Source organism: Halichoerus grypus, chromosome 15 (genome assembly GCF_964656455.1).
Source record: "Halichoerus grypus chromosome 15, mHalGry1.hap1.1, whole genome shotgun sequence".
Lineage (NCBI taxonomy): Eukaryota > Metazoa > Chordata > Mammalia > Carnivora > Phocidae > Halichoerus > Halichoerus grypus.
The window spans coordinates 16,336,443-16,356,135 of NC_135726.1; the positions used below are offsets into that span (position 1 = coordinate 16,336,443).

Sequence of the window (19,693 nt, forward strand, 5' to 3'; positions counted from 1 at the left end):
TTTTGACAAGAGATATTTCGGGGGAGTGGTTTCATGAAAGCCTGATTGGAATGGGTTCAATAAAGAATGGAAGGAGAGGAAGTGGAAACTTTGTGTACAGACTTGTGTGGTCAAAGAAAGTTATTTGATTTTTTTAAGAGATAAGGGACATTACAGCAAATTTATATGCCAGTAGGAATGACTCAGAGAGAAAAGGTTTTGATACTGGAGAAAGAAGACAATTACAGGAACATGTCTTTGAAAAAAACAAAGCACAAAAGGATATGGGATCTAGTGCACAAGGGACAGAATAGCTAAGTAGTGTCAGGACTAGTAATACTAAAACAAGGTAACACTTATTAGGCACTTACTGCGTGCCAGGAACTAAGTAATTTTACATGGATTAATTTACTTAGTTCTTTTTTTTTAAAGTTTTTTTTTTTTATTTGACAGAGAGATAGAGAGAGAGCACAAGTAGGCAGACAGGCAGATGGAGAGGGAGAAGCAGGCTCTCCACTGAGCAGGGAGCCAGGCGTGGGGCTCGATCCCAAGACCCCAGGATCATGACCCGAGCCGAAGGCAGCCGCTTAACCGACTGAGCCACCCAGGCGCCCCTTTACTTAGTTCTTGCAATAACCCTAAGAGGAGGGTTTTATTTTTATTTCGACTTTGTAAGTAAGGAGACGGAGGAATGCAGAGGTTAAACAGCACGTGCAGGAGCCAAGAACTCCACTGAGGTGGGCAAACTCAAGAGCCTATGCTTTTAAATACTACACTGTATTGCCTCAGCAGAAGCAGGGACAGCAGCACCATGGAAGAGGGCACAAGAGCAGCAATGAGTAACTCTTCTTGACAGCAAGACCATTAAGTGTTGCTGTTGAGAAACTGTAGCTACTTTTATACTTCTAGAGTCCTTGTTGTGTCCCGAGCAGGCATAAATGATGCTCCAATTCTCTTACAGGCCCGATTCCATGGCTGCTGAGAATGTTTGCTCCTTACAACAGGACAGAGGAGTACTCTGACCAGCCTGGAGTAAAGCCGGACAACCACCTCCCTTGTTCTGGACACTGTAACTTCAATTATGTAACCCAGGATTGCATCAGCTTTCCTGGCAGCCACGTATAGCCTCAACTTCAGATCAGTCTTTTGCCCACACAGGCTGTTTTTTGGACCCATGTATTTTTTAATTTTTTTTTACCCTTTTATTATTTTTAAAAAATTTTTTTAAATTAAAATTTTAGGTCGTTAACATACAGTGCAGTATTGGTTTCTGGAGTAGAATTCAGTGATTCCTAACTTACAACACCCAGTGCCCATCATAACAAGTGCCCTCCTTAATACCCATCACCCATCTAACCCATCCGCCACCCTTTTTGATATTTATACTTACGGAATTTCATTTCATTATTACTCCTTTCCAGTGCTGCTGGAAGTCATTTAAGGCCAAAAGACAACTTTTAAACACATTTAGAACAATGGCAGCATTGCTGAAATATATACAGCCTCCTAAAACAACTCGTGTGTGTATACGTTTGGGTATGCTGAGAATTCAGTCACTTTCATAGAGTCAACAGACACAGACTATATGTGATAAGGTATAAGCATACTGTTCCAAGCACTGCTTCTGAAGTTTCAGTTATTTATATATCAAATTCATGATATCTATGTATCATCTATATTTGTTTTTAATATCACTTATATTTCCCCAGAGTCTAGTAGGTGGACATAGATTTTTTTCTAATGCACATAGACATATATATGTTTACTCATGTCTCATTTTGAATACTGCTAGTGATATGTTATATAGACACCACATATTGGTAAACACTAATTTATGTATGTTATGAAGAACAACAAAAAGAGATTATTGCCTCTGGATGTTTGACTGAAGGCTGGGGAGATTTGGTTTTTATCAAAATCACCTCTGTGCTACATGATTTGCTACCACACTGAGTCACTTTGTATGCTGCCCGGGAAGACTACTAGGCACAAAGTAAATGCTCAAAAATAGATCTGTATTTTCGTACCTTTTCCAAATGATTTTATAATTTCAGCCACATACTCACCTTGCTCAAAACTGACATTCATGGATATGGATTCATTCACAAAGTTTGAGGAAAAAAGACAGTTACCCACTGCAAAATGAAAACTTTCAATGTTTTATTTTTGACTGCAGCTGTTTACAGAAATATAGTTGCGAGTATACAAATGTTCCAATAGAAGCAAAATATCTTTTTAATATTTAACAAGTTATCACAGATAGCTAAAAACATAGATGCAAATGAAATTCCCCCACAGAACAAACTGAAAATATCTGGTGTCAGTGCTCTGAAATCCCAACTATGAAAGCCATATACACAAAAATGTAATCCTTATATCATTGCAGGACAATGGAAGAAGGCAGTTCAGTGGTTGACCAGTGTGCTCAAGCAAAATAAAATAAAATTAAAAAATTTAAATGGCAGAATGATAACTAAAGCACTTGTTAATGAAATATTTGCAGTATGTTAATTAAAAGACTAGGTAAAAGAAGTGAATAAAACTCAGTAAAAGTTGACCCAAAAAAGTAGCCACTACTTGGAGCTTATCAATTAGAAGGGAACAAGGTGAGCAGATACATTCATTAGCTCAAAAGAAATTAGCTCAATGTCACTGGAATCAGTCTGTAGTTACTAAAGTCATAAACACTTCAGTGCAGGACAGTTCTTTATTGGACGCATTAGTCTGATTCCAAAGCCACTCTCAAACATCTGAGATGGTGTGTGTGTATGTGTGTGTGTTGTCCTGAGGTTCATCAGCTAAAAGAAGAAGCAACCCCTATAAACTATTTCAAACCAAATTCCTTCTGGGGAAAGAAAGAGAGCAAGGATGATATGGTTAAACACGGGTCTTTTAAAAGAGATATTACAAGTTGGAGTCAAATAGAATTGTGGTAGAATGCTTTGGATACAGGAATATATTATGCAATAAAGTGGGGAAGAGGGGAAAGGGAACATAAAGGAGGAATGTACCTGGAGCATCTCCCCACGGTTTGCCCATGTATTCCCAGCACCAAGGTTTGGAGAGTAAGCCACTTACATTTCCACTGCTAGGATTAAGCAAAGACAGCAGTGGTGATTTTTATAAAGTGAGTATACAATTATTTTTATTTTGAATGTGCATTTTTCTTCCATGAGTTAATTAATTGGGTGATTTGTAAACAGTGGAAGGAAGATTACAGCAATTATGGAGGTACTGAATTACATACGGAGATTAAAGTGAATGGATAAATCTACTTATCTTGTTAGTTTATATTCACCATGAGGCATACAATTGAGAAGGGAGAAGTGCCCAGATTATATAATGCACTGCTTGTCCAATATCTATTTTAGTAAATAATGCTTGTCTGAAGCATAAGTTCCAAGAATAGCTAACTGTATCAGTTCTCATACAAACCAAGCTACTTTTAAATAAGTTTCATCTATTTAAAAAAGAAATTAAATAAGGTGCTTTGTGGACCTGGCCAGCCATCTTGTTTAACATCTCAGATACAAATATGAATACAAGGAATGATGTTCTGAGGGTTGGTCTAGCCAGACCAAAATTGTGGTCTGCTGGTAAAGTAAGAGGCAATGAAAAGAAAGCTTGTAATATCACTGCCCATAATGTACCCATTTCATGGATAAACAGGAGACTTTAGCACCCGTCAATTGTTTTAGCTACTTAAATATCATAACAATTAAAAGAAATATAGAAGATTGCACCTATATATTTAAATCAGTCATTTAATGTAAACTTTTTAGTACATGGTAGTAAAATGCCAAACTAAGTTAACTGAATTATCAGTAACTAAACTGTTTATGTATATAAAACATACTATATTTCTATAGGCAGTACTGAGAATAAATTATCATTGCCAATAAATGATTATGGATAACCAGGTTAAGCTGAATTTACATAAAGAACAATATACATAACTGTTTGTATGACTGGGGCGGGGAACATTTCTAGATCTTACTGTATAACACTTACCCCAGTGGTTTTCAAATGAGCATACATCAGAATCACCTGAACGGCTTGTTAAAACACAGATTGCTAGGCCCCATGCCGGAGTTTCTGATTCAGTATGTCTATGATAGGGCCCAAAATCTGCATTTCTAACTAGTTCCCAAGTGATACTGACGTTGGCTGGTGGGCTTTGAAAACCACTGGTTTATACTGTTTATGTAGAAAATTATATACTACAAGGTTCTTATAAACATGACACAAAATATACTGGAAGAGAGCTGGTTTTAATTAAGTCTCAAACATATAGATTAGCAAGCTGAACATTTAATATTTCTAAAATGATTTGCTGAAGTGTAATAATTTCCTCATATAGTCAATTACATTTCAAAGTCTTAAGTCCTACTATACAGTCATTTTAGAAAATATTCACGTAACACTTACACCCAGCTGGCTATCCAAAGTAAAAAGGGACATAAATAGTTAAATGTATTCATTAAGAAGGAATCATCACCACAGAGCATTCTTGACTTCTTTGGAATGATTAAAGTGCATAATATCATGAGGGTATTAAGAATACTGCATAAAGCTTTGCAGTCTTCAGAGCCTCTAAGTCAAAGAAATACTCACACGGGGAAAGCAGCTCTATCCCCAAGCTACTGCTATCCTGCTCTCTCGATAGACACCACCACTGCAGTAAGGAGCTACAAAAGAGGCAAAATTAACAAAAACCAGAGGGACACTCAATCCAACTGTATCCTGTTGAAAGGAATCATTATCTTCGTTCTAGCGGGATTCCAAAATAACTTCTTTATTTCCTTTGACACTATTTTTCGTAAAGATTACAAAGGTTCTGACAGGTAAGAGGTGCACTACAATGAATTACATGGCCTTGTCTAGTTAGAAAAGTTGACATTACCAGCTTTTACCTGAACTATGTGGTTTTCATCCATCTAATAAGTAAGATCAGAGAAGATGCTTTAAATACTTCCTTCCTGAAATTTAACTACAAACATTTGTGTACATGGAGTCTCACAGATAACAAAATTTTCATTAGCATTCAGATAAGACCTATCATTAGTTGGTCAAGATGAAGACAAATTTAGATCATTTATATAAAGCTGAAACAGTATAATTCTATAATCTATTACTTACCATCCCTCAAAGGAACAATTCTAGCAATGTATCTTCTCTGTTACTCTTACGCCAAAGGGAGAAATTTATGAAGTTGTTTTCTACTGTGATCGAAAAATGGAGAAAAGAATGGCTAAATGAAAAAACTAAAGTTGGGGCCTAGTGAAATCACTTGTGTATTTGTTTTTGGCAATAGTGAAAAATGAAATTACAAGAAAGGGGCACTATCATGGTAAAAAGGCACTTTTCCATAAGTATTTGATCTTGATATAAAATATTAATTTAAAAAAATTTCCTGAAAGTGGAGTAAAAATAGAATTTTATTAATGAATGAGGCTAGAATGGCATGAAAACAAATGGGGATTAAAGAAGTAAGTAGAGCACTGGGACAATTCACAAGTGACACTAAGTTACTCTGATATTTACTGCATTGTGAACATTATGTCCATGATTTAGGTCTAGTGACACAAATAAGCAGAGGAGAAAACCTCTTTTTAATATGTTATGAGATTCTACTAACCTCACTTACTAAGGCATGTACTCTGAGTTATTTTTCTAATAAAGCTGCTGAACTATACGTCTCTGTCTTCACTGAGTCCCTCCTTATAACCAAAGGTGTACAGATATAACATGGCTGCACTGGGTAGGGATGAAGCCTGTGGTCATGAAGCAGCATAAAGCTAACAGGCCTCATATAATTTTCAATTAATTAGAAAAAAAATTAACTAGGAAACAGGTATTAGAACAGAAATTTTCATGAGAACAATGAAAAATTCTCAAATTACTCCTTGTGAGTATAAGTCATGTTTATTTTGAGACTTTGATTATTATCGCATTTAATTCTGATCTTTAATTACTGATTTGTCTAAACAGATTTCACTTTTCCAAAACAAGTGTCCAAAACAGTTTAAATGGTCAAAAGGAATTATCTTAGTTCTAGAGGGACTCAGATACAATTTCTTTCTCATTTCCTTTGACATGATTTTTCCTAGGCAGATTAACTGAAGTTGTTGATGGACAAGAAATGCACTATAATGAAATTTCCAACTATAGCATATACAATATTACCAAAAAAGAAAAGAAAGGAAGGAAGGGAGACCCTTCGTTAATTCTGCTTTTATATTGAACAAAGCCCTTTGAAAACCTGTTCTAGAGAGACTGGCAAAACAGACTTGTACTGACTAAGTAACAGCACAATACAAAGGTAACCTGATAAAGCTCAGAAGCCAATACGACTTCTAGTTATCTTCTCCCATGTTGGTGTGGATATATAATGGAATGACAATAATGAATAACACACACACACACACACACACACACACAGATAAGCTCCAAGCATTAAGGTGAGTTGCTAAAAGCAAGAGCAATTGAATGTAACAATATAAAGGAATAAAAAAGGTTCATAGTTTATTTAGGTCCTTCTGCCATAAATAAATTTAATTGTTGCTTCCAAGGCCTTCGCTGGCTCATGGAGTCTCTCCCATATGTAGTTATAAGTTGTAACAGTAATCTGGAAATTGTATTATTAGCACAAGTATCAACCACTGACTACTGAGCTAACTCTTCATAAGAAGACAAATGCTTTTTGCAACCAAATATTCAGAATGCTGTACTTAACATTGACCTTTAGGTGTAAGGAACATTAAACAATGTTAAAAAAAATTCATCATTATTGAATAAGAATATGGTAGCATAGCACAGCCCTTGTATAAATAACCACAAAATTTATGAAAACAAAAATTGGGTTTTCTGCCTCCATCCAATCAAGCCACTATACAGTTCAGGTGTATGTTCTGTTCTAAACTTAGATACTATAAAACAGAAAATTGGTCCCTGGTGACTTGGCATTGGCAATCAGCATTTTATAATGATAAGCCTCTTGCTAAATGACAGAACAGAAGTCAGCACACAAGCCAGTCTTCTTGCCACCACTTCATCCACAGAGCAGTATTAACAAACATTCTAATTGGAACTCGGTGAACAAATAGACTTCCTGAGTCTCCTGTGTGATCTCTTAGGAAAAAAGTCAGAAAACTCAGAAATAAACTTACAGTATTTTATTTCTACTTCTTATTTTTATACCTGCTGGGTAAGCCACCTCTTTATACCTCTGCAGTTAGAGTTTTACATTTTAAAACTGAAGCACTGGATTGTGTGGCTGGTCCTTCTTATAACCTGAACTATATTGGGTAATTTTTCCTGATGGGGTGGGGAGAGATGATATATTGAGGAAAATGCTTTTGGTTCAGAGAATTTATAAAGTAGCTCTGGATATTACAAGATGGGGAAAATGTTATTAAAATTACAAACATGGGATATTTTTTTAGTGTCATAAATAAAAGGCATAGAATACAGAAAGCCAATTAATAATAACAATAACAACAATAAAATATTAAATATATAGTGAGCAAGGACTGAATGGCTCATTCTTGTGAAACACCATGACACAACTGCCTAGATGGGTCTCCTTACTCTAACATTTTGCTGAGTGAAAGATCCAGCAAACACACAGTAAGCTGCCTTTAGCCCACTAAAAACATCAAGGAACTGCCCGATGGAATGGCCACAGATGAACAGGTCATTTGTTTCAAAAGATACTTAAATACTCAATAAAGACATAACAAACCCCCCCTCACTGTTATCAGACGCCACGTTGTGGTAGAACATCAGACAAACTCACAAATTTACCACAAAAATGTGTGGCAAAAAAAGAATAGTTTATATATATGTATATATATAAATTTCTATATTTATGCCAATGTACTCACTCAGTACAAATAGCAAAATAGTATACCATTTCCTAAATACAAAATATAGCTTTCCAAAAAAATGAAACACACATTAGATATAAACCATCCAAAACTTGAACGATTGAAAACTGTATTCAAAAGTAAATGACCCAGAGTAGGTCTCTTTCTGAAAAGTTCCCTTCATATCGGCAAGAAGCCTGTACTACTGAAAACGTAATTCAATGCCTCTCAATCAGAGAGAGAAAGAAAGAAAGGGTTGGGGGTGGAGGAACGAATATATAAGAACAGAGAGAAAAAACAAATTAGAAGAAGAGCACATTCAAAGAACCAAGGAAGACCACAAAAAGGGGGAAAAAATCTGGCTATATAAACAAAACCAACACCACAATTCTACAAAGTTCAACTAAATGTATAGGATAGAAAAAAATTAAAAACAAACAAACAAACAGAAAAGTAGCCTTCAACAATCATTTAACAGGCTATTTTCTTGTACACTTAAAAAAAAACAAATGAAAGGGACATGAATACCAAAACATCTTATCTACATATAGAAGCCACACACAATTTGGCCTTAAACTGTATTAACAGCTTTCTACATGCCAAAAGGAAAATCAGACATAAGCATGTGTCCAGACAACAGGTTGTAGTGAGAAGCAGGCATCCCATGGGTGGCAAGAACACCCAGAACTGTATAACTAATGCTACAACTGCAAATTCTGGAGTGTGTAATTTTGCTCTATAGATGTAACACAAGTTAATTCATTTTAAGTCAATGATATGACCCTGTAAAGCCTAAGGCTTGTGGGAACCATCAGATAAGTGACCACTTCAAACTGTAAAGCACTGAGGTGACAAGTGAATTACACTCACTGCAGTTCAGGGAGAAGTGATGTTTCAAGAAATTTTAGTTTGCCTTTTTTTTTTTTTTTAAATTAAAATGTACACTGTTTCCTATTAGAGGGAAATTTGAAGACTTCAGAACAGCACCGTTCATGGAAACAAATGAATGCATTGTTTCTTGTGTCTCAGGAATCCGCTCCCTCAATCCTGAGGGCAGCCCCCCTGCCTGTGCGCAGGACTTGCCGGGCTACCCCAGACCGAAGCGGCCTTTTCCTTTAAGTTGCTACAGGGTCACAGAGCTAGCAGTATATTACTAATTGTCTAAATAAAGTGAAGGAGAGGGGGAGAAGGATATAAATGAATACAAAAAGGAAACATCGGTCCACGACTGGGGTAAGAAGAAAGCAGACTCAAATTGCTGTGTCAGTTTTAAACTGCCATAGGAGGCTATCAGAACATAATTTACCACATACTATCCCCTTCATTTTTTGATAGAGCAAGATAATTATTCTTCTATGCACAGTTATGGCTAAACCCCTTAAGAGAGAAACAGAGAATTAACAACTCTCTGAAAAATAAAATCAATAGCATTTCAATTCTTCCTACTTTGTGTGTTGTCTGCCTTTGTGATAAATAAAGAGGTCTCTGACATGTGCAGAGCTCTTAATACAGCTTACTTGTCAGAATGTTACCCCTTCAGTTTCTCCATAAAAACTGAAAAAAAGATTCCTTCACTTTGGCCAACAGCTGTGCTTTTTATATTGAAAAATCACAGCCTTAAGTTTTAGTTGCTATTTGAACTTTCCTTTTTCAAAAGCCATTACTTGACTAAAACAATGCAGGAAAGAAAATATGAATAAAGAACAAAAGTAAACATGACATTATGAATTACCTTCTAATAGCAATAATAACTGAGCAGTCCAGCTTTTGGATTTAAACTGTACTTTTAAAGAAATAGCGCCTAGGAAAATAGCAACAATTAATTCTGTCAGCTGGAAACTCAAAAGGATTCTCAGTCATCACTGTTATTAGGAATATAAAATATGAAGATGTTAACAATGGTGGCTAATCACTGCAATAGGCAGCACAGATGTGCTCTTTTGCAGTAAGAGTAAAATCTATCCATTTACTCAATCACAGTTTTTCATACTTTGCTTTGTTTTTAAAGTAACAGTTCAAAAATCCTCATGGAATCACATGATCTCAGGACATCTTGGAATCAGAATTTTCTTCATGGAATTTCTAAAAAAGAAGGAGAAGTTGAATATAACTCACTAGGGAGTGAAAGCATTCAGAAATTTCCCGTTACCCTGAATGACCCCAAAGTATATTACAGTATTATAAATGATACTTCCACAGACTTTTCTGACTCAGTATTTATTTCTTGAGGAAGGGAGAAATGAGATATAATTATATCCAATACATAGTACATTCATTGGATGTTCTGTCGTTCCACGGCAAAGAAACTTAGAGCCAGAAGGATTGCCTAGTACTAACAATACAAGTTACCATTCAGAGTAATTTATGCAGATCGAAAAAGTATCATCTTGTGAGAAAGCCATATTTCAAAAGAGTAGGGTCTAAAAGATGTTATTACTTAAACACAAATCTGGTTAAGAATAATACAATTTATCGATGCTTTTCAATAAAAAAAGAAGCCAAAATGCAATACTTACTCATCCAGTTAAAAGGTGCCAGTCAAGTTGTTCCCTTGGTTTTGCAAAGAAACAAGCAAATCAATCTTTTCAATGTTCTGGTTGGCATTTATAGAGGATGCTAGTGAAGAATTCTCTGGCATTTGCTGAGAAAGAAGTGTTGTCACAGGCGGCTGGCCCTCATTCTGGGGTTGGCCTGGCTGACTTATGGCCATCAACTGATCTGGCAATGTAGCTGGTCCAGAAGTTAAAAGCTGACTACAGTCTGCAGAGACATTTAAAATAGAGAAGCTACCTGATTAGTTACTTTCTGTTAAGATTCATAAGAAGATATTTATTAGTTGCTGGGGGAAATTCATTATTGTGCTTATTCAAAAGAGAACTAGAAGGGAGGCACCTGACAGCCCCCAAAAAGGTTTTCACCAAACGGTACTGAAATTCATCCCAGGTCTCTTCTAAGTGGTATACAGATACAACTTTGCTTCGTTAATCGTAAGTCCTACACATTTTCCTTGGAATATAAATATTAAAGATGAGTTTCTACTTCCTTGGAAACTACTTGCTTTAATTGGCAGAGATATTTTCTGTCATTCTTACTTCATTTTCCTTTCAACTTTATAGATTAAAATGGCAAACACATTCATTTATATTCATGACCACATTTAGTCCTCCCAATATCCTTTTCGATTAAGTACATAATATTACCACCATTTAAAGAGGTGGAAACTGAAGCTTTTGCAGGTCACGTAACTTGTCCACGATCTCACGGAATATAAATGGTATAGCTGGGACTTGAACTCAGTTCCAAGTATAATCTGTGCTCTTAAGACCCCTGTGTTTTGGGGCGCCTGGGTGGCTCAGCTGGTTAAGCAACTGCCTTGGGCTCAGGTCATGATCCCAGGGTCCTGGGATCGAGCCCCGCATCGGGCTCCCTGCTCTTCGGGGAGCCTGCTTCTCCCTCTGCCCGCAGCTCCCCCTGCTTGTCTCCCCTCTCTCGCTGTGTCTCTCTCTGTCAAGTAAATAAATAAAATCTTAAAAAAAAAAAAAAAAAGACCCCTGTGTTTTGCTTCCTTTTAATAAAAATAGTAATAATGTGACCACTTCAACCAATAACATTTAAGAAATAAGAAATTAGAAAGAGTTTCTTACTATTCTGAATGCCAAACAAGAACATTCCGGAAGTCTGTTGAGATGAGCCAGGAGAATTCTGTAGTTGGTTCATTGTGCCTCCGGTGGTGTTGTGAAATAAAGTTGCCTGTGCCTGAGGTGAAGATGCGGCTCCCTGGATTCCGGGCATGTTGTTCTGAGGGGAATAAAGAGGAGACTGCTGCATGTCTTGTTGGTTCATACTGGTCTGCAAAGCAGACATGGATGCTGGAGAGAGGAACAGTGTTACTTGCTGCTCTTGAGAACTGGGTGACCCTTGGACCAACTGAATCTGAGGAGAGCTATGGAACAAGGAGGTTTGTGGCGACTCAGACTGGGCAGGGCCTGGGTTCTGAAGAGAGGAAACCGTAGGCTGGTTCTGAAATTGCATGGGCTGCTGCTCTTGATTCATCGGGGCCATGTTATTTTGTTGGTGAAAGATGGCCTGGTTCTGCTGCTCCTGATTAGCCATTGGATTCTGACCCGGGCTGAACATCATGTTTGGTGGTGGCTGCTTCTGGGAGGCCATCGTGGCCATGGTATTCTGGCTACTGAACAAAATGCTCTGCTGCTGCTGCTGCTGCTGCTGCTGCTGCTGCTGCTCCTGGGACGGGGAGTTACTCTGCAGGGCGACTATTGAGCGCGGAGCCTGGAAGATCGTTCCTTGTTGGTTCTGAGGCATTGGATTAGGAGGCAGGGAGCCCAGCGACACTTGAGGCTGGAACATACCTTGCTGGGAGGGCTGCGCCTGTTCCTGGGAGAGCATAGGGGTCTGGATGTGTGATATTGGAGCCTGCTGCTGGAAAGCAGCCTGCTGCTCAGTGTTAGATGTTGACTGCAGCGGAGAAATTGAGTTCTGAGCGGCAAAAAATGAAATCTGTTCTTCTTGGGCAACTGTGTTACTCTGAAGATTATTCATTGGACTCTGGGACAGAAATAGGTTGGCTGACTGCTGGTCTTGAGGAACAGAAGAGCCCTGGAGCACAGCCATGGTACTCTGGGAGTGAAACATTGGAGGCTGCATTTGTTCAGAGGACGTCGTAGAAGTCTGACTGTGGACGATGGGACTTGGGCTGTGGAAAATAGAACCTTGAGCGTCCTGGGAAAGGTTCTGAGCATCAGCGATAGGATTTGGAGGGTGAAAAAGTGGAGCCTGTGAATGAGAAGACTGCTGCAGAAAGTTCCCAGACTGGAGTGACATCATCTCATTACCTTGCTGGAATAAACCGTTACCTTGTTGCTGAGTACCATTACTCTGCACGCTCATCATACTTTTCGTAGATGAAAAAAGGTTAACTTGAGCTTGACTGTCCCCACTATGTTGCATTTGGACCATGGTCTGAAAGACACTGTTCTGAATCTGCTTTGCTTGTGCTCCAGTTTCTTCTCCATCTCCTGAACTCGATGTCTGAAACATGGTCGTGCCAGGGGTTGCAACCTGTTGTGTGGTGGTTGTAGTAGTTTCGTTTCCAGAAACCGCAGGTGGAGAAGAAAACAATTCACACTGCATTTGCATGTCCTCATTGGTAGATAACGCACTCATCATGTGCGAAGTCTGCTGGTAAACTGGAGATTGCTGAAGGTTCCCGTTTGCTGACGCAGGTGAAGGGAATAACTCGGACTGGATCTGGGCAGCCGCCTGGCAGATACTCTGCTGCATCTCCATCACCATCGCAGCTGATGATTCCATCACTTGCTGCTGTTGCTGTTGCTGCTGTTGACCGGATAATGTGTTCTCAGGCGGTGGGTGAACACTTTCGGCTCTTCCGGCTATTAAATTATCTGGTCTAGTATGGACTGCTGGCTCTGTTGAGGAAAACATTCCAGGGCTTACGCTATTTTGAATTTGACTGACTTGTTGAAAAATGTCTGCACTAAGCTGTTCTTGAACATTCTCATTACCATCTGGAGCAGAAAATAAAACTGAAGATAACTGCTGTTGTGCCTCTAAAACCTGCTGGACCAAGTCAACATTTCCACTGCTGCCACTAGCAGTGCTGCCTGTAAAACTCCCGGCTTGCAAATGCTGAATCGTGTTCTGTAGCTGACTCACGCTATTCGGTGATGGGAAAATATTGGACGACATCTGCTGCTGTAAAGTCTGCGCTTGTTCTTGTAGTGGTGACTGCTGCTGTTGCTGGGATGATTCAGTCAGGTGTGACAAGCTAACCACTGTCCCATCTGACTGCAGGACGTCTCGAGACTGAGTCTCTCTGGTCTGAAACTGGGGAGCCTGCTGTAGCAGTGCCTCACTGCTGGGCAGCTGACTAGAAGCAGAAACGGCTGGAAAGGTACCAGGCTGCGAAATGTCCTGTGTCTGGATGGTTGTCAGGGTCTCTGGGTTGTATGTCTTGGGCTGAATCTGCTGCTGCTTTTCATTTTCAGAAGGTAAGTGGGAAGAGGATGATGATGAAAAAGACCCACTTCCTGCCATGTTAGAGATATTTTCTAACGTTTGTTGAGTTGATCCAACTGTCTTTGCAGTCTAAAAAATAAAAATCCCCAAATGATATGTCTATGTAAACATTAAATTAACTCATATGGTACTTCAAAAATTATTATTCTAAAAACATATGTATATGCAGGACCGGTTTTCCACTCTACATTATTTTTTCGGGAAACGGGTTAAGACTAGGATTCTCAGTGATACCATGATATCGGTCATTAGGATATCTTTTTAATAAATGTTATAAGCAAAGAGAGCCAAACAAAAAACTTCAATAATCAGTTATTGATGTGCTTAGGACAGGAAGAACACATTAATTCTATAGTTCATCAAGTAATAGTAAACTTAAAAATACCTCCATCTTGTGGATCACTGGTAACATTTTGGAGGGAAAAGAATAAGTAAAAAAGGGAAAGGGAGTTATAGAAAAAGACTGGGGGAAAAAAGGAAATAAAAATGTCTCCAATTCTGAAAATACTAAACCTGTACTTTCATTAATATCCCACATCCCACAGGTCTAGCTAACATTAATTCTTCCCTTATCAAGGTATATTGGAAGTCACTTTGCAGGCTATTTTATTAGCATTTTAAATCACTCTGAAAAGCAAAACTCATTAACTGCATCTACAGAGAAACACATGTGAAAGAAACAGGAAAAGTAAAAAGCACAAACACGGGGAAAAGAAATCAAACTAGCAATTTTTATAACTGAGATGAAGGTGTGGGGCACTAATCAATGTAACTCACCTTAAAAATAGGGGAAGATCTTTTTTCTGCTGTTACTTCCATTGGAGTAACATCTTCACTCTTAATCATACTGCTTGATATGAGTGGAGTGATCAGAGCATTAGGAAGAATATTTACCTTATCTAAGTTACAACCAGTAGTTTTCATTGCTGTATACACACATACACACACACACAAAAAGAAAGAAAAGTTTAAAATCACTAACATCATCAACTATTTCATTCTACAATATGCTGACTCTTAGTCATGATTTAAATGTCTATTTTTTCATGCTATGCTGGCAGCATGAGATATAAAACTGGAGTTATCAAAATGTGTCCTCCCTTTTTTTGAAGTAGCAGTGGCTTGAGGACTTCTGATAGGAGCCTGAGACTGGGTTAAATAACAACAAGGTTACGCAGTTCAATTATCAAGCTATATCCCTCAGGGCCCTTTCAAGGTACCATGAATTACACTAATCAACACGACCACAATATATTATAGGATACAGCTTAGAAATATCCAGGTTAAAGCTACTCAATTACAACTCTCCCCTTAGCATATGGTTGCCTGGCTGCATAAAGTTAAAACATTTTAAGGGCTATAGGATTGTTTGAACATTTCTCTCCTCAACAAAACTCAAGTGTCTCATTAGAATATGCCACCAAGGCGCCAGATAGACTTTGCTTTTCTAACTTAATGTCTTAGAAAACTTGTATATGCTAAGTTGACACATGAGCACATTTCTCTTTCATTTTTTTTTAAAGATTTTATTAATTTATTTGAGAGAGAGAAAGCACACACGAAAGAGAGAGAGAAAGAGAGAGAGAGAGCATGAGCAGGGGGAGGGGGAGGGAGGGGCAGTGGGACAGGGAGAAGCAGACTCCTCACTGAGCAGGGAGCCCGATGTGGGGCTGGATCCCAGAACCCTGGGATCACGACCTGAGTCAAAGGCAGATGATTAACCTCCTGAGCCACCCAGGTACCCCAGCACATTTCTCTTTTATTTTTATTTATTATTATTATTATTGTTATTTAAAGATTTTATTTATTTATTTGAGGGAGAGAGAATGAGAGAGAGAGAGAGAGCACATGAGAGGGGGGAGGGTCAGAGGGAGAAGCAGACTCCCTCCTGAGCAGGGAGCCCGATGTGGGACTCGATCCTGGGACTCCAGGATCATGACCTGAGCCGAAGGCAGTAGCTTAACCAACTGAGCCACCCAGATGGCCCCTACTACTGCTTTTCAACACCATACTGGAAGTCCTAACTAATGCAATAAGATGAGAAAAGGAAATAAAAAGGAACAGGTTGGGAAGAGAGAAATAAAACTGTGTTTGTTCACAGAGGACATGATTATTTATGCAGAAAATCAGAAAGAATCAATAAAAAACCTCCGGGAACTACATGATTAATAGCAAAGCTGCAGGGGCCCCTGGATGGCTCAGTCGTTAAGCGTCTGCCTTCGGCTCAGGTCATGATCCCAGGGTCCTGGGATCGAGCCCCGCATCGGGCTCCCTGCTCAGCAGGAGGCCTGCTTCTCCCTCTCCCACTCCCCCTGCTTGTGTTCCCTCTCTCGCTGTCTCTCTCTCTGTCAAATAAACAAAATCTTTATTTAAAAAAATGGCATATGGTACATTAACAGGATAGCTACCTTTGTAATAATTTGATTTAAAAATATTTGAAATTTACTGGTCTTACTTCAACTTGTCTCACAGCTAACTGGCGAAAAACAACTGTGGGAATTGATTATCTTGAGGGAGGGGAAAGTGCTCATTTAACTTTTGATATTCTATACTTTATTACTTCGAAAAATGGATCATTTCCTCTTGAGTTCTCAGACCTATTTTCACCCAGATTTAATGCAACTCACAATCCAATTTTGACTGAGACAAAACTTCAGATCATGCACAAGGCAGGCATTTAAAAGTATTTTAGACCCATCTCACATGACAATTTGAAAGACCATTGCTAGTGTCCTATTTTGATCCTGTGACACAGGACAGACGGACCTGCTGCTTCTGGTTTATGTGAAGCCTGTATTTGGGCCCTCTTTGGTTTTACTGTTAGTACATCGGGCCCACTGCTACTTGGCAGGTGTGAGGCATGGGGTAGGTTGACCATATCAAGTTCTGTTGTTGCTATTATACATGTGGTGGGGGATGAGTTAGCCCCCAAATTTTGCTAGTGGATCAGCTGCTGTCACTAGGTATAAGTCATCCCACCAAGACTCTGCTAGTCTTTGCCTTTCCTAGTCTTTGCGAGCAGGCTATTCATGCTTATTTATTGACTTACTCTTTCTCTCTGTGCCTGTTGCCAGTTCTGAGTCACAGACTTCTCTGGTGCCCAATTCAGGTAGATAAAAGAAAACCCAAGAAACTCACTTGGTGTCAATCTTCAAGTTCTAAGGTCCCTAGCCAGTCCACTTTATTTTCTCTGTATTTCAAAGTGCTTTTATGATTATTCAATTATTTCCAAGGTAATTTGGTAGATTTAGACTGGAGGGACAGGGAAAAGTAAGTCTATACTATTATGTCCCAGAACCCACAACTATATCTTTAATGGACCTGTAAACAATATTAAATGGCTTGAGAGAGGTCATCCTATCTTTCCTTCCTACATTCTCATTATATATTTATGATCCTTTACAAAGTTTCAGGCACTGTTTCAGGTTCCAGTGATGATTAAGATGGATAAAGTCCTACTGCCCAGAAATTACATTTTAGTGAAGGAGGGGAAAAAAAAAATCAAACATGTGAAGTCTGTGTATTATGTAAGGGCTAGGGGAGAACTTTTAAGCCAATTCAGAAAATCCACAAGGTAAATAAGATAGACATATTTAACCATCCAAATATCAATTTGAATTTGTGAAAAATGGTATTGACCATTTATGCCAAACAACTTTTAAACAGTGTTCAGTTCTACCCATGCCAAATAATCTTTGAAACTTAGAACAATCTTTACTACAAGTTTGTTAACAGCAAGCAGCATTTAGGTCAAGTACAAACATGCTTGTTTAAAATATCGATTAAGGGCGCCTGGGTGGCTCAGTTGGTTAAGCTACTGCCTTCGGCTCAGGTCATGATCCCGGAGTCCCGGGATCAAGTCCCACATCGGGCTCCCTGCTCAGCGAGGAGCCTGCTTCTCCCTCTGACCCTCCCCCCTCTCATGTACTCTCTCGCTCTCATTCTTGCTCTCTCAAATAAATAAATAAATAAATAAATAAAATATCGATTAAGATTTATAGGGGAAGAAATGATAGAGTAGAAAAACCAGAGGTGTGGGAGAAATCTAAGTTGCAAGCTCTGTCAGTTGAGAGCTGTGTCACCTTGAGCAAATCACTTAACTTCTCTAAGCCTTGGTTTATTCACCTGTAAAATGAGATTGAGATATGGTTCCTTCACGCTCCTAAACCTTTCCACATAGCTAAAACCAGTTAGAGAAAAGTATATGCTCTCAACTATTACATACTCATCCACTCCTTACAAAGCCGAAACTAAGAGAATGCACATCAATACAAGTTGACCCTTGAACAATGTGGGGGTTGAGGCACTCATCATGACACACAGTTGAAAATCCACATAGAACTTTTGACTCTCTCAAAACTTAACTACTGATAGCCTACTGTTAACCAGAACCCTAACCAATAACATAAAGAGTTGATTACCACATATTTTATATGTTATATGTATTATATACTGTTTTCTTACAATAAAGTAGGCTAAGAGAAAGGCGGCTATTAACAAAACCATAGGGAAATACACTATATTTATTGAAAAAAATCGGCATATAAGTGGACCTGCGCAGTTGAAACCTGTGTTATTCGAGGGTCAACTATACTTTATCCCTGGGTCCTAAACCTGTATCACTGAGCCATCTTTCTAGAGTGTCCCCTCATGTCTACCTGTCCCTACACAGATACAGAAAACTTCCCGGAAATATGCTCAAGAAATTGTTAATAGTAATTTATACTACACACTTGATATTATTTAACTTGTATTACTTTTTTTTTTTTTTAAGATTTTTATTTATTTATTTGACAGAGAGAGAGACAGCGAGAGAGGGAACACAACAAGCAGGGGGAGTGGGAAAGGGAGAAGCAGGCTTCCTGCCGAGCAGGGAGCCCGATGCAGGGCTCGATCCCAGGACCCTGAGATCATGACCTGAGCCGAAGGCAGTCGCTGAACCAACTGAGCCACCCAGGCGCCCCTAACTTGTATTACTTTTGTGTTGAGAATATATACACAGTTGAGTAAAACCAAAAATGAATCGTGATATTCTGGCTCTAGATTTAATATCTCACTGAGTGAGCTGAGCAGTTATCCTCCTTACTCTCCACCCACTCCCTCCAAACCCTCTCTAAAGAATTAGAAACTTACTTTAAAGCAAAAGCTTTCAATAATATCATTATTTGGTTATCAAGTTCTTTTTTTTTTTTTTTTAAAGATTTTATTTGACAGAGAGAGAGACACCGCGAGAGAGGGAACACAAGCAGGGGGAGTGGGAGAGGGAGAAGTAGGCTTTCCGCAGAGTAGGGAGCCCAATGCGGGGGGCTCGATCCCAGGACCCTGGGATCATGACCCAAGCTGAAGGCAGACGCCTAACGACTGAGTCACCCAGGTGCCCCTGGTTATCAAGTTCTAAATCTTAATGTAATTGATGGCTATTTATAAGAATGTTACTTGGAAGATTCCTGCCAGAACACAAATTTAAAAGTCATTTATGTTGCTCAGTCTTCCTCATTAAAGTATACTTAATTAAATCTCTCAGATGACACCATTATACTAAAGCTCTGATTTCAAGGGATCATAAGAATAAGCCATATGTCAAGGAAAGCTGCTGGTTCTGAAAGCTACTATTTTTTCTTCATTGATCAGGAATCTCCAAATAATGATATTCCATTTAAAATGACAAGTGAAAGGGGCACCTAGGTGGCTCAGTTGTTAAGCATCTGCCTTCGGCTCAGGTCATGATCCCAGGGTCCTGGGATCAAGCCTCGTATTGGGCTCCCTGCTCTGTGGGAAGCCTGCTTCTC

The 19,693-nt window shown here is 38.8% G+C and overlaps 1 protein-coding gene across 10 annotated transcripts in view; it reads right to left on the reverse strand.

Moving 5' to 3' along the window:
- Positions 1–2,122: 2,122 nt before the first annotated feature.
- NFAT5 (nuclear factor of activated T cells 5) overlaps positions 2,123–19,693 on the reverse strand; it is a 119,304-nt gene continuing 101,733 nt past the window's right edge. For all 10 annotated transcript variants that reach the window (XM_078063741.1, XM_036086819.2, XM_078063740.1 and 7 more), the window contains 4 exons: positions 14,682–14,830; positions 11,492–13,973; positions 10,364–10,607; positions 2,123–9,929 (listed from right to left, as the gene is read on the reverse strand). In XM_078063741.1, coding sequence (XP_077919867.1) covers positions 10,372–10,607; positions 11,492–13,973; positions 14,682–14,830 — 2,867 coding nt within the window. In that variant the 3' untranslated portion in view covers positions 2,123–9,929; positions 10,364–10,371. The remainder of the gene's footprint in view (positions 9,930–10,363; positions 10,608–11,491; positions 13,974–14,681; positions 14,831–19,693) is intronic.